Source organism: Etheostoma cragini, chromosome 12, assembly GCF_013103735.1.
Source record: "Etheostoma cragini isolate CJK2018 chromosome 12, CSU_Ecrag_1.0, whole genome shotgun sequence".
NCBI classification, from domain to species: domain Eukaryota; kingdom Metazoa; phylum Chordata; class Actinopteri; order Perciformes; family Percidae; genus Etheostoma; species Etheostoma cragini.
Window position 1 is genome coordinate 1,856,131 of NC_048418.1, and position 16,056 is coordinate 1,872,186.

At 38.8% G+C, this 16,056-nt stretch overlaps 1 protein-coding gene across 1 annotated transcript in view; it reads left to right on the plus strand.

Annotated features, from left to right (window-relative positions):
* The window catches only part of stard3nl (STARD3 N-terminal like), a 16,209-nt gene extending 2,481 nt beyond the window's left edge, over positions 1–13,728 (plus strand). Inside the window, exons 2-9 of the mRNA XM_034888611.1 lie at positions 2,593–2,975; positions 6,445–6,522; positions 8,985–9,062; positions 9,611–9,664; positions 10,312–10,429; positions 11,530–11,628; positions 12,148–12,214; positions 13,176–13,728. Of these exons, the coding sequence (XP_034744502.1) occupies positions 2,772–2,975; positions 6,445–6,522; positions 8,985–9,062; positions 9,611–9,664; positions 10,312–10,429; positions 11,530–11,628; positions 12,148–12,203 (687 nt within the window). The 5' untranslated portion in view covers positions 2,593–2,771 and the 3' untranslated portion in view covers positions 12,204–12,214; positions 13,176–13,728. The remainder of the gene's footprint in view (positions 1–2,592; positions 2,976–6,444; positions 6,523–8,984; positions 9,063–9,610; positions 9,665–10,311; positions 10,430–11,529; positions 11,629–12,147; positions 12,215–13,175) is intronic.
* Positions 13,729–16,056: the final 2,328 nt, after the last annotated feature.

Consider the following 16,056-nt stretch of genomic DNA (forward strand, 5'->3'; position numbering starts at 1 on the left):
TATATATATATATATGGTGTACACACACACACACACACGTTTTCCCCCACCCCAGAATGCTGTAGACTAGCCAGACCCTCCTTCGCAGTGCTGTGGAGGAAAATCTGGCGATTTGAGACTAAAAAACCTCAGATTTAGTTTGGCATGTCTTTACTGGGGTTGTCTCATTTGTCTTCAGCCTTGAACGTCCCTCACACCTAACTCTGAACTGGGAAAGATTGGTTTCCTTTAAACTGCACTCACCGTGAATACACTGCACCGCAGCTTATTCTTCTGAGGGATTTTAAAGCATTTTTAAGCTTTTACATACAGTATAAATAATAATATTTTTGTGATCATACTTCACTCGGGATACTTTCTCGTTGTACACATCTGTATACATGTTGTCTCTCTTGCGTGGGATCTTTTGGGGTTATAGAAACCCTCAAAAAAGGAAACTGTTTAATCAGGTTAAACAAAAAGAACGTGAAGAGGAAGCTGGAGCTACTTTCAGGGGAAATAACAGGATTTGTTGACGTGTGTAACAGCGTGTTGGCTGTTTGCCGTCCTATAGTGATTTAAATACAGTTCCTTAGACTTTTTCAGTAGTTCCCATTGATGCTGTCCATTAAACCTCAAATCCAACGTTTACTAATCATGTGTTCAGTGGAATAATCTGTGTGCTGTCAAGTTGGAAATGTACCTTTTTCCACTAATTAAACGTCTTCTTACAGAGGTGTTTTTTATGGTCACGTAGTTTTGAGAAGCTTTGCAAAGTAAAGCTGGGATGACGCTGATTTCCCCCTCGGGTATAAGACAGGAAAACCATGAAATCGCACGCAGGCGACTTCACAGCCAGCGACTAACGAGAAGAGAAAACAATCAGCCGGAACCAAACTGCAGGTGTGACCTACAGTTAGTGCAAAAGAGCAATTAGTTTCACTTCCTATGACAAAGAAGTGTTACAGAGGTCATGGTCCACGGTCAGAGCACCGAGACGATAAAAACTCTGTTATTCGGATCATGTAACACATCTGTTTTATAAACTTCTTGTCAAAAAGAAGCAATCAAACACCCACTTTAAAGAAACATCAATGAATATATGTACTATGTGTACTATAATATGACATAGTGAATTTGACACAGGTCCTGTAAACAGCTTATTCCAGTCAGTATTTTCTGATTAAGACGTGGGATATTCTGGTGTTGTTCGGGTTTTTGAGGCATCTCGATCTGGGTTTTTACTGCAGCAGTTTACGGCCCCTTGCCTGTTTACGGCTTATGGTCAGTTTTGTGTGTTGCTATGGTTACTGTTAGAGCCCGACCGACATATCGGCGGGCATTATCCCGATCTATTTGTACAGTTATTTTTTGACATTTATGGTCAATGAACCTCATTCATAGGACATTATACCTAATGTTTGAGTCAGAAAAGCAGAAATTAGGAATTATTTAGACTAAAATGAAAGGAATGGATGTTGATGATAATCACAGACTGGAATATGTCAACTTTTACTCAATACTATTTCAAAAACACTTCCATTTGTTTTACAATGCTATAAAATTGAATAAGACGCCCCAAAATTAATGAAAGTAGAGATTTGTACTTGCCATTTGTACTTGAGCGTCGTGTGGAGTCAATCTTGTTATTAATTATGTTATTATTCAGCTGCAGACCCGATAAGAAGGAGAAACAAAGCTACTAATAAACATGATCAAAGACTTGAGCTTAGTGGGAGTCTCGTCCTTTTTGGAATAAGGACCAAAACTGGAATATTATGTGCATGTAATTGTAGTCACTGTTCACCATCTGGTGGAAAGACTGCAACCAGAAGGTTGGAGAGTGACTGTTAGAGCATCATGGAGGGGTATAATGTTCAGATGTCAACATACTTTTGCCATTTTGGAGATTACTAACTTCTTAACCCCCCCATTTTCTCCAGTGGTTTCCATTTGTGCAGATACATTTGGTTTCTTTTGTCTATGTTCTTAGATGTCTGAGATATCTGCATGCGCCTGAGTACAGTGGTGTCTACCTAACTGCAGTGAGGAAAATCTTCTAAAATTTTCTGTTATTTGGCTGAAGTGACACTAGACCTATACTTACTCTGCTTTTAAAGTAGCTCTTTTTCAAAAGGAGGGATTTATCTGTGGGTAATAACAGCTCTTTAGGTGCTTAATATTAGACCCTCTTCTTCTTAATATTAGACCCTCTTCTTCTTAATATTAGACCCTCTTCTTCTTAATATTAGACCCTCTTCTTCTTAATATTAGACCCTCTTCTTCTTAATATTAGACCCTCTTCCCCAGCTTTTCACTAGTCTTGCATTGTCAGACCTTCCTCCACAGCGCGGCAAAGGAGGGTCTAGCTAGTCAACACAGCATTCTGGGATTGGAGAAAACGTGCTCTTTTTTTTTTTTTGCATTTCTTTAAACCAATCACAATTGTCTTGGGTGGCGCTAAGATCTGGACAGAGCGACGATGGCAATTTCCGGCGGCACCGGAACAATCCCTGAAATAAAACCTCGTCGATATAGACTAACGAAGCTCGATAAATCCGTCTTTGTGAAATCATATTTTTTTTCAACCTTTTTTTGTCCTCCTTCCTGCAGATGCAGTGATGAAGTTAACCTCCTAAGAGTGAATCCACATCCTATAAATCCGGCCTGGCTTCCTGTTCCAATGTCCCACCTCCTCTGACTCCAGCTGAGAGCACCTTCTGTTGTACCAGCGGGCGGCGCTGGCTCTTCTCGGGGGGGTGTAGGTGGGGGGGGGGGTCCTGAGACCGGACATGGACAGCCGATGCAGCAGCAGCGCCGACTCACGGCGGACCGGCAGGGGGCCCGGGTCCAACATCGGCACGCCCATCGGCGCCAGAGGGGATTCGTGCGAAGTTGGGGAGAAGAAGTGCATCTCGGACGTGAGGAGGACCTTCTGCCTCTTCGTCACCTTTGACCTCCTGTTCATCACAATGCTCTGGATCATAGAGCTCAATGTAAGACATCTGATTGTGTTGTGGATGTGTGTCACACACTGAGGGCCTGACTCCATGTTGACATACATCATTGATTTATGCTTCTTTTTTTTTTTTTTTTTTTTAAACCTTTCGACAGAGAAGGTAATGCTAAGAGACTTAATTACACGTGGGTGGATGTTTTTAACCCTCATGTTGTCCTCGGGTCAAATTGACCAGTTTTCCTAAATCAAGTTTCTTTTTAACTCCCCAAAATAACATGATTGATTCCACACAACGCTCTTTGCCAAGTACAAATCTCTACTTTCATTCATTTTGGGGCGTCTTATTCAATTTTATAGCATTTGAAAACCAATTGAAGTTTTTTTGAAATAGTATTGAGTAAAAGTTGTCAACATCCATTCCTTTCATTTTAGTCTCAATAATTCCTAATATTTGCTTTTCCAACTCAAGCATTAGGTATAATTTCTTATAAATGAGGTTTATTAACCATAAATTCCAAAAAAAATTGTAAAACTAAAGGTAATAAGTTAGTGTTATCAAAAAAAGTGACAAACATGGAAAAAAAAACATCATAAGTGTTAAAAAAAGGAACAAAAACATAAGTTAAAAACATCAATAAAAGCTTCAAAAAAAGTGTTGATTTTCAATTTTGACAGGAAGACAACACAAGGGTTAAATGGCGATGTTAAGGCTGAATATTCTCTTTAATTTCCAAACAGACACTAAAGGCTCTGACACACCAACCCGACGCCTGAGCATCAGAAAGGGAGTCGGACGCCGATTTGAGCGTACGTTTTGCGCCATAACAGCGGGTGGCGCTAACCTGTATTGTCGTCACGTGGGTCTCCCGAATTTCCAAGCCGACCATAACGGCGGCTCGTTCAGTATACGATTTTGTATTTTACGAAAATAGCTCACAGAAACGTGTTTCAGGAAACATTTTAAGTGAGAAATAGTCCATACAGCTGCTGAATCGGTCTGTTTTTGATCAGAAAAGGTCAGTTTGAAAGATCTTTGTCTGATTTTGAGAGGCGTTTAATATAAGTGCACTGATTCAAAGGGCTAGCACTCCACCAATCCGATTGGTCGAGGAGTCCGACGGCTCCTCCTCTGAACAGACTCGAGTCACCGACCACGCCAGACTGTCCGATGATCGGGTTGTTGTGGCAGGGCCTTAAAACCATGTTAAAATGATATCCAAAAGAATTAAATTTAATCTTCATAATTTTAGACAAATTAGAGGATCGCTATCAGATTCCACTGCTCTGATGTTCCTGCATTCAATGATACTTTCACATGTGAACTATTGTATCACTAGCTGGTCTATGTCGGGTACTACTACCCTAAAACCAGTTGAGCTCCTGTACAAGAAGGCGCTTAAGACTCTGGATAAAAAACCTCTCTTTTATCATCATTGCAATATCTTAGAGAAATATAATTTACTGAGTTTTGATAATTATTGTAAATTTTCCTCTTTGTGCTTAATTTATAAAATACTTCATGGTCTGGCGCCACCTCCATTGCTGGAGTTTATTAAATATAGACAAACGCGGATCACCAGGGCGGTGGTAAACAGGGACTGTGAGGTTCCTTTCAGAAAAACTATAAATCTTTAAATCTATTAAAGGCAGTGCATTATGGAACACACTTCGTCCAGCTATAAGGGAGTGTCCCACTCTGGCCTCCTTTAAGAGCCAGGTAAAGCTGTGGCTTAGAGCTAACCAAACGTGTAACCACCGCTAACTAACTTGTATTTCTATTTTTCTATTAATGAATCGTCTTGTTTTTCTTTTTTTCCTGTTGTCTTGTTGATTTTCTTTTTTTTATATCCTATGTCTTTTGTGTAAACTCCAACCTGCCTATTGGACTGCAGATGGAAATTAGCCCTTGGGCTACAATCTGGCACATTTACATGTACTGTTGTGCATGTTCATCAATGTGCATTGTCCTGAATGAATAAATAAATAAATAAAAAATAAATAAAAATAATGTAAGACCAAAAAACCCAACTTCAAAGGGAAACTGGTTTGGCCGGATGGAGACTTGTAACAATAGAGAGAGAATTGTAAAGTAGTTGTCAATTCAATTCAACTTTATTTCAGACACACAATATATACAAGGCCAGTATACAAATACGTCAACAACACAGACAAGACAAAAAGTTGTATAGATTGTGTCGGAGCCCTTTCATTGGTTGACCAGCGTGTGATGCTGCAGGTGTAAAACTTTATTTAAATGTTGCCTAATTGGTTCAGCTGGGTTAATCACAGTAACGTCACAGCTTTTTGACAGTGGTTAAGCGTAGGACAAGGATTAAAAGAAGACCAGTTATTATGTTTGATTACTTTTTTTATTTTAAACAAACAGATTCTCATATTAAATATCCAATTTGAAACTCTTGGACAAAAGTACTTCATTGGCAATTCTTATTACAAAGACAGGCATTTACACAGATGCCACGCGTCAATTTCACACATTTACACACATTTGTTCCAATGTTTCCAAAAGCAAGAAGTGTACCTGGTGTCCCTCTGTGTGGGCTCAGTTAAATCCATTATAATTACATATTATGAATAACTTAAGCAACACGTACATTTGTACATAAAATGTCTCACCACAGCATGAAGGGGGGGAACACTACGAGTCACATACATGTCCGTCGTAGTCTTTCTCTGTTTTTCCTTACTGTAGCTGCACCACAGGTGGAGTACAGTAGCCTCTAATGAGGGCGGTGTTAACATCACCTGTGCACATGTGAAATTTGCGTGCCACCATATTTGCTTGTGCAACACAATGTCAGACAGACTTTAGCCAAACATTAACATTTTCACGTATTGTCAAAGGAACCTGTTTGTCACAAGTCATTGTATTTTATGTAGCACTATATCAGATAGCCACCCTCAAGTTAAGGTTATATAGCTACAACTGGGATGGCTTTATGCTTTCTGGAGGCCGAACAGAAAAAGAGCACGGACTGTTCGAGCACTGAATCAAGGTTATGAAACAGAAGGAGGAAGTGATTTCCCTATGGCACACATTCCCAGAATGCAACAGTTGAAAGTGGCCCTGGGGCCCTGAAGCACATACAGTGTTACTGTATTGAAACAGTAACTCTGCTCACAATCAAAACACTGCACCTTTCAGTCTCTCTGTGGCTGGAAACCTGTTGGACTGCATCTCAAATGTGTGCTCAAGGTAGGCCTGAATGACAGTGGAATTTTTTTTTTTGCCCCTGTGATATATATTAAGATATGAAAAAGGAAAAATTAATTTTTAAAAGGTGACATCCTGTTACGTCTGACGTAATTAATACCAAATTCTGACTTAAAGTTACTTTTTTTTTTACTGAAAGTAAAGCAGATAGAAATTAAACAGCACTTGGAAAAAAAAAGACAAAACTAAAGGAGTCCACCTTCAACTTCCATCCTTAGATCCTTGTTTTAATCAGCTTGAAGTTGTGTTAATCAGTGGTTTGTGTGTCTGACAGGTGAACGGCGGCATTCAGAAGCAGCTGGAGAAAGAAGTCCTGCACTACGACTACCACGCCTCCTTCTTTGACATCTTTGTAAGTTCTCACTTTTCCTTCACATTTCAATTAGTTTTTTTTAGTCTTTTAAGTGTTTTCTAAAGGTGACGTAGTACAAAAGAGGTGTCACATTTAGACAAAGGTGGAACAAAAATAACGGAGATTAACACAAGACACATCACACAGATGTTATGGTTAAAAATGACACATCACACAGAAGTTATGGTTAAAAATGACACATCACACAGATGTTATGATTAAAAATGACACATCACACAGAAGTTATGGTTAAAAATGACACGTCACACAGGTGTTATGGTTAAAAATGACACATCACACAGAAGTTATGGTTAAAAATAACACATCACACAGAAGTTATGATTAAAAATGACACATCACACAGAAGTTATGGTTAAAAATGACACATCACACAGAAGTTATGGTTAAAAATGACACATCACACAGAAGTTATGGTTAAAAATGACACATCACACAGAAGTTATGGTTAAAATTGACACATCACACAGAAGTTATGATTAAAAATGACACATCGCACAGAAGTTATGGTTAAAAATGACACATCACACAGAAGTTATGGTTAAAAATGACACATCGCACAGAAGTTATGGTTAAAAATGACACATCACACAGAAGTTATGGATAAAAATAACACATCACACAGAAGTTATGGTTAAAAATGACACATCACACAGAAGTTATGGTTAAAAATGACACATCACACAGAAGTTATGATTAAAAATGACACATCGCGCAGAAGTTATGGTTAAAAATGACACATCACACAGAAGTTATGGTTAAAAATGACACATCGCACAGAAGAATGACACATCACACAGAAGTTATGATTAAAAATGACACATCACACAGAAGTTATGGTTAAAAATAACACGTCACACAGAAGTTATGATTAAAAATAACGGAGATTAACAATTCACACAGAAGTTATGATGTGAACATGGTTCAGATTTTTCCTTGTTTTTGTAGCTGGGAGTGTTGCACGTGGTTGTGTGCATTTATGAAAGTACTTGTGAATTTATATATTACTGTTTCATTCAATATAATTATGGTACAAAAGGTGTACACAATAGCATTGTGGTTGATTTTTTAATCGACCTGCGTTCTACTCTCCACACCGCCGTCATCGCAGGAAGTCACGTCCTGAGATCGGTAACGTTGTCGGACACTTTTAGTAGTAGATAGTTACCACTATCCCAGTAGTTACCACTATCCCAGTAGTTACCACTATCCCAGTAGTTACGTTGTAACTCGGATCGCACCGGCTCGTCATCGCGATCTCGCTCAACATAGGGCCAAAGTCAAAGATTTAATTACTATTTAACTGAGAATGTGGAGAAGTACATATATTAGTCAATAAATAATGATAAATATGTGCAATATTCTGAACTTTGGGGGGCTTTATTGAAAGGCCGAACTTAACAGATTCTTTGTTTTTATTCTTTCTATATCTTATGTTCCTTCTTTTCCTTTCCTCCTATGTAAGTGTAAATGTGCTGTATTTATAGAGCGCTTTTCCAGTCTTAACAACTGCTCAAAGCTCTTTTACATCTACAGGAAACATTCACCATTCATACACTGTGGCCACCTGCTGGGGCCAGAAGGTGCCACCTGCTCATCAGATACACACTCACACACATCTACACACCTCAGATACACACCTGCTCATCAGATACACATTCACACACATCCTCATCAGATACACACTCACACACATCTACACACCTGCTCATCAGATACACATTCACACACACACACACACACACACACACACACACACACTCACACATCTACACAGATCAGATACACACTCATCTACACACCTGCTCATCAGATAAACATTCACACACATCTACACACCTTCTCATCAGATACACACTCACACACATCTACACCCCTGCTCACCAGATACACACTCACACACGTCTACACACCTGCTCCTCAGATACACACTCACACACATCTACACACCTGCTCATCAGATAAACACTCACACACATTCACGTTCAGTGTCTTGCCCAAGGACACTTCGACAATGACTGCAGGGGCGGGGATCGAACCAACAACCTTCTGATTGGCAGGCAGCCGCTCTACCACTGAGCCACGGTCGACCCTATGTACATCCTCCATCTATTTTGCATTATTCATCCTGCTGTTATTGTATTTTAATTATCCGGCTGTTACTGCTTCCTTTCATTCATTCATTTTTCATTCCTTAATGTGAACTTCTTCCTTCTTTTCCTTTCCTCCCTCGTACATTTATTTTCCGTTATTCCTCCTGCTGTTATTGCTTCTCTTCTTCTCTCTTCTCGTTTTTTCGTCGACGTGACCTTCTTCCTTCTTTTCCTTTCCTCCTTTGTACATTCTCCATTTATTTCATTTATCCTGCTGTTATTTCTTCCTTTTTAATCTGTCTTTTTTCATTCCTCAACGTGACCTTCTTCCTTCTGCCGTTCCTCCCTCAGCTCCTGGCTGTTTTCAGGTTTGCCGCCCTCATCCTGGCGTACGCCGTCTGTAAGCTTCGCCACTGGTGGGCCATCGCGGTAAGTTGTCTTCTCCGTAGGAAGACTGGAATATGACCGTATTTCTTCATTTGTGCCAGAAGAGGGACGATATATATACACTGTCTATAACGACGGCTATAGTTGAAGTAAGGTTTGTTTTGTATAAACAGATCTTTCACTGAAATTTCCTTTTTTTTTAAGGAAATTCAGTATTTATTTATTGAGATGCAGTGAAACATCCAACACTAACACTGTTGTTGTTGTTGTTGATTATTACCTGGATGAAAAGGAGTGATCAGTGTTTTCTGTATTTCTGTGTGCAGGTACTTTTATTTGTCTAAGTTCCCGATATACTATATACTATATATATACTTTGATGTCCCCACAGGGAAACTTTCCATGGGCCTTACAATTATTCAGTCATTCAAATAAATGTATTTTAATAACAGAGTGTCCTCGGTTTTATAGTTGGATATATATATACTAGCGTCCTCTGTTATGTTATGTTGATGTTGATTTTATAAGAAGGTGATAACACGGCCTCTGCAGTACGGGTGTCTCTACTCCGTGTTTCCTCTGTTTGACAGATCACCACGGCAACCAGCTGTGCTTTCCTCATTGTTAAAGTCATTTTATCAAAGGTAAGAGTTGACTGACTGACTAAGATTACAATGAAGAAGAAAAAATACACATTTCTATGTTCTAGTTTTTCAGAATGATAAAAGATGAGATGAACTTATTGTTTCACAAAATTTAGCTTGGACAAACCCTCATGCATGCATCTATATATGTATATATAGATATATATGTATACATGTATATATAGATATGTATGTATGTATGTATGTATGTATGTTTACCAATACCATGACCACGATACCGACTCCTAAACAATACTTTTTCGACGCTAATTTTCACAACATTACACATTACGGCCTAAATCTTTGCATTCTTTCAGCTCCTACTACGTAAGTTGTCTGTGTGTAACGTTGAGTTCTTCCTGCGTGTCTCTACGACGTGTAACATCAGACAGCCAATCCCAAGCATTATCAGGTCTCGGTAGAAGCATGCTGCGTGCCGATTGGCTCACTGCCACTGATAAGTTTACTCCTTAAGGTATCAGAGTTTAGTGTTGAATGGCAATTGATACGCACGCAACAGTAGAGACAAGTCTGTCGGTGCCTAAAGAAAGTATTGGTTCAGTACCCAACCCTAATGGAGAGTGTCCTGGAAAGTAAAGGTCTTCTTCTTCTTCTTCTTCTTCTACTTCTTCTTCTTCTGTGTGCAGCTGCTCTCTCAGGGGGCCTTTGGGTACCTGCTGCCCATCATCTCCTTCGTGTTGGCCTGGATAGAAACATGGCTGCTCGACTTCAAGGTCCTGCCTCAGGAGAACGAAGACGAAAACAGTGAGTCACCGTCACTGTTAACACTGCTGATATTCCTTCTGTTATTACTGTTTCTTTTGATAGTTTTTCAGCGGTCATGCAGAAGGAAAAACTCAATTCAGCTGAATTCTGCGTACTGTATTTTTTTCTTGGGTCGGAGATGTGTTAACATTCTGGGTTTTTCATTATTTATTTTTGTATTTTTACGACATTAATGAACACTTCTGTAAAAGTGCCAGTGTTGGCACTTAATTGGCTATTTTTCAACTGTAGTCCTACCCAGCATGCATGTCTTTCATGGTGGGAAGAAACCAGAGCTAACTCATGCAAACTCCACACAGAAAGGGCCAGAACGACCAGGATTCGAACCAAGAACCTTCTTGCTGTGAGGCAGAAGTGCTAACCAGTTAGCCACCACGTTGGCCGGGTGTTACTGGGTGCGATGTCTTCCCATTGACCATGCAACTTTTTGTTTTTCGATTTTGGATTTTTTGACACTTTTATTTCTTTTCCTTTTGATGTTTTTGTTTTTTCCACACATTTTTCCACAAGCTTCTCACGACATTTTTGGTACTTTTTTAAAAGTTGTTTTATACATAAAAAAAAAAAAAAAACACTATGAAATAGACTCAAACCTGTGAAGAGTGACGTAGTGAACCATCCACGTTTTATTTTGAAAATTTGGTTGAAACAAACACAACAATTTCTGACATAGGAACTTTTTGAAAACGGGTCAAATTTGACCCGAGGACACCAGACGCAGTTTTGATTTTCCCGTCGAGCTGCCACGCTGTTTAATGCACCGCGCCCCTGTTTCTCATGGTGCGTTCAGGTGCATTCATGGCGGACAGTGATGGTGCCATTGACTCTCCTGCTGTCAGAGGAGCTGCTCCTCATGCTCCTCATGCTCCTCATGCTCTTCATGCTCTTCATGCTCTTCATGCTCCTCATGCTCTTCATGCTCCTCATGCTCCTCATGCTCCTCATGCTCTTCATGCTCCTCATGCTCTTCATGCTCCTCATGCTCTTCATGCTCTTCATGCTCCTCATGCTCCTCATGCTCTTCATGCTCCTCATGCTCCTCATGGTCCTCATGCTCTTCTCTCCTTGATGTGTTTCAGGATATCAGTCCATCATGGACGCCACAGAGCGATTCCCCCCCCTGGGTCCAGGGCCTTTATCTGACGGACAGTTCTACTCTCCACCAGAGTCCGTGGCAGGTCTGTTCACTCACATATCCCATGCTTACAATAGGAACAAAAAACATCTTTTGGAAATTGATCTTAATTTAATTCAAAAACTTTATGACATTTCTTAATTCTTGCTTTCATCTTTAATCTCATTTTCTCATGCTATGTTTGTTATGCACTGTAGGAGCCACATTAAGTTTATGGTCGTATGTATTGATCATTGTGTTATGTGCTGATATTGTAGGTGGTGGGTGTTACACAATAATTACGCAATTATCTCTACTCACCAGGTGACAAATACATTAGGCAACAGCAGTGCTAAGGGTAATGTACATATGGAAGAAGAAGAAATCTAAAATCATTGCAATAAGATCACGAGCGCTCTGTCTCTGTGTGCATCTCTGGGTTTAGTCCCTTGCGGCGGCGCTCTTTTGGACCGCTTACAGTCGCATTAAGCGCCACAAGACCAGAGCGAGCTCCCTGCATGTGACCAGATGTTGATTCAGATGTTGATTCTTCACACTGATTTTGTTTCTCTCTCGTGTTCAGACTCCGACGAGGAACTGGATGATAAACACGATCCAGAAATAGGACTCATTCAGTAGCGAGCTAACAGGTAAGCATCGGTAGTGAAGAGTCGTGGATGTTGCGTGGAAGATGATGAAGTTAGTCCTCCAATGGTCCTCCAGTCAAACCTGACCCCTTTAAAAAATGTCTATATCTGAAATATGGGTTTCTTTTCAACCAATTTACCACAAAAAAATGGATTGGATTCCTCACAACGCTCTTTAAAAATACAATTGATCACTTTCATTTACTCATCTGTAGGTTCCTCTGATTTGAACTATTAATAATTAAAAATAATTCAGAATTTCAGCTTTTTTAACTCAAATATTAGGTGTAATTCTACATAAATGAGGGTTATTGACTATGAATTCCAAAAAGCAGGGTAAAACTAGTGGTGATAAGGTGGTGTTGGTGAAAACTAAAACTAAAAGTCTGAAAAAGGGACAAAAATGTCAAATGTTTGTCCGTTTTTGACCCGGGAGGACAACACAAGGGTTAAAGGTGCACTACGAGTTCCTCCATGACGTCGCCTCTGTTGACGTTCCAAGGACAGAACAAGCTCTCCCCCCCCCCCCCCCCCCCCCCCATGTTTCTGTAACTGTCATGCCTAATTGTCTAACCGACTAGCTTGTCTAACCCCCTCCCCCCTCCAACCATCTTGTCGGTGATTGGCTGGAGTGTTTTGTTGTATTTTGGTGCCCAGCCTGTGCCTCTAGCTTGACGTTCACAACCCCTGTGTTGTCTCCCGACACCGGGGGTTTTCACAGTGTATTCGGGGGGGGGGTAGCTAGCGGATCGAGGAGAGATGCATATGATTTGGGACTAAAATGAACTTGCGTTAAAACCACGCAGGAACTCGTAGTGCACCTTTAATATCAGTTCTGACTTTATTCTCAGAATTCTGAGAATAAAGTCAGAATTCACATACATTTTTCACCAGTGGCCCTAATCCTCTTCCGTAGTATCTTAGCCAAGTAATGAACCTCTTTTTTTGTTTTTGGTCTCCCCAGGCTATCCGTTCCTGAAGGTGAAGTGTCCTCCTAATCCTGTTGTACTACCGAGGGAAATCTCTGCCTTACACATTCTGCTTTTTTAGCTTTGATCTGCCTCTAAGACGTCTTTATATAATCATACTCACGAACACACCTCTGTTTCTGATATCCGCCTGCTGCATGTGCACCTGGGCCTGGACAACAAAGTGCCGCTTAAAAGCATTTAATTATCACGACTCGATCATTTTCAGGGTGTTTTTTTCCTCACATTTAATAAAACTCCGTAGCTTAGAGGGAAATAAATATGAATGGATATTTATACATTAAAGGACATGTGTCTCAAATGGGAAGAATTTGATTTCCATAAGAATTAAATCAATAAATTGAGATTCAATTCAGTGTCAAATCAAAAATTCAAAGTGTTTTTTTTACAGTTCTTTCTTCTCTAAGGTTTTAATGTCTTATACTTCCAATGTCATGTTTACTTTTAATGTGTTTATCATATTTGTACATGCTTGGGTTTGAAGTCACTGTAAAGAAGAAGAAAACAGGCTTGTTAAATAGACTACATGGAGAGAAAAAAGGATTTTTTTTCAGCCAGTATTGAGTTTAGGGATCACGTTTTGAAGCGATGTGAGACAAAATGTATTTGACTACTTCCGGGTCTTTAAGAAGAAATTAAAACAACTTGCACAGAAAACTGTCTGCTTCTGAAAAAGTGAAGTATTATTTTACTTTAAAACAAAAGGAGCCATAAACGTGCAGCACTTAAACATGAAGGTAACAGCTGCTCTGTGGGAACTGTTAACCGCTCTTAAAATGCTGCTATTCAACACTGATGGAGCTGATAATACATGCACATGTATTCATACATGTACATATATTCATACATGTACATATATTCATACATGTACATATATTCATACATGTACATGTACATGTATTCATGCATGCCTTGCAAGCCGAGTGGTTTTGCTTTTATGAAAAGCTTGTCTGTAAAAAAGAATCAATAAAATGTGAAATCTTGTGTGGTTGTTGTGGTTTTTTTTATATTTTACTGGCCATACAATAGGAATACTTCAGTACAGTACTTTAGTAAAGGTACTTAGTTACTTCAAAAGTCCCAACAGACATCTGTGCAACATATTAGACAATGTGACAGAAAATACTGATACAGGCAAAATACTTCAACTTAAAAGTAAAATAATCAAATAAATTACTTTTTTTACTTTGACATACTACATTGACTTTTTTTTGTTACTTTTTCGACATAGTTTACTATTATTTTGTTTTGTTTTTTACTTTTTCCAATATACTAAACTATGACATTTTTTTGACATCCTATGACTTTTTTAAAAACTTTTTTTGACATATACTATGACATTTGTTTACTTTTTTACATCCTATAGTAAGATTTTGTTTTTTCGAAATACTAAACCATGACTTTTACTTTTTTAGACATACTATACTACTTTTTTTTAGATAACATACTGTGACTTTTTTTTGAAAACTTTTCAACATACCGCACTATGACTTATTTATGACATTTTATGACATGCTATACTAGGACATAGGCAAGGAAATAAGCCGTACAATCCCAATGAAAATGTCTTCCATGTACTTCAGGATGGCGTCTCTGACAAAGAGCTCCAAAAATACGTCATGGAAAAATACAAGGACTCATTCAGTTACCGCTCCATCCCTTTAGTTACTCTGTTGGGGAAGACCCATGACTAGGTGGAGAGATTATATATATTTATCAGAATTATATTAAGAAAGGTGTGCATTGCCACAGCAGTTACCCTACATGGTATTTGTATACATACACAATTTTTTTTAACCATTCATAAGAATAAACAATAAATACAGAGACAGATACAATAAATACCATAAAGCTGGTGCAGTAGTTTATGCACCCCCACCCTGGCATGGAGTAGTCTGAGGGTGTCCCAGTCCGCGCTGGCTAATGAGGCCGGGGAAAGGGGGGTCTGGGGTCCCCCGCTGGAGACGTCTTCATCCGGAGACGAGGGTGAAGACGGATGGGTCCATGTTAACCATTCTGCACATCGGCATGAATTGATCCAATGCACAGCACTCCCCCCCCCCCCCCCCCCCCCCCAAATATTAAATATAAGACTTTTAAGAGTCAAAAGAGATTTGTAAAACCCCCTAGGATGAAATTGGTATTTACACGGTAACACTGCATGAATAAAACATAAAACATGTTATAATACTCACAATCATGTCTGTAATCTAATGACAAAATAAATGAGAAACGAAACACAGAGAGTCATGATGGATAATTATCACACATTAACATGTCTTTTTTTGAAGTGTGTTGCCTGTGGTTTAATAAAAAAAATGTTTGATATTTTGCGTTTTGAGTGCCGTAAAAAATAGTCATAGTATAGTATGTCGAAAAACGTTATAGTACTGTATAGTATGCTGAAAAAAAGTAAATGTAAGTCATAGTATAGCATGTTGAAAAACATTATAAAAAACGTCATAGTCTAGTAAGTCGATAAAAGTAAAAAAGTAATTAAAAAAGTCATAGTACTGTATAGTGTGATGAAAAAAGTAAATAAAAGTCATAGAATAATATGTTGAAAAACGTCATAAAAAGTCATAGTACTGCATAGTATAAAAAGTAAAAAAGTCATAGAATAATAGGTTGAAGAGTCATAAAAAATCATGTCGAAAAAAGAAAGTCATAAAATGTAATATGGTGAGTTGAAAAAAATCCTAAAAAACGTCATAGTGTAGTATATCGAAAAGTTGTAAAAACGTCATAGTGTAATATGTTGAAAAGTTATAAAAACTTCATAGTATAGTATGTCGAAAAGTTATAAAAACGTCATAGTATAGTATGTCTAAAAGTTATAAAAACGAAAAGTTATAA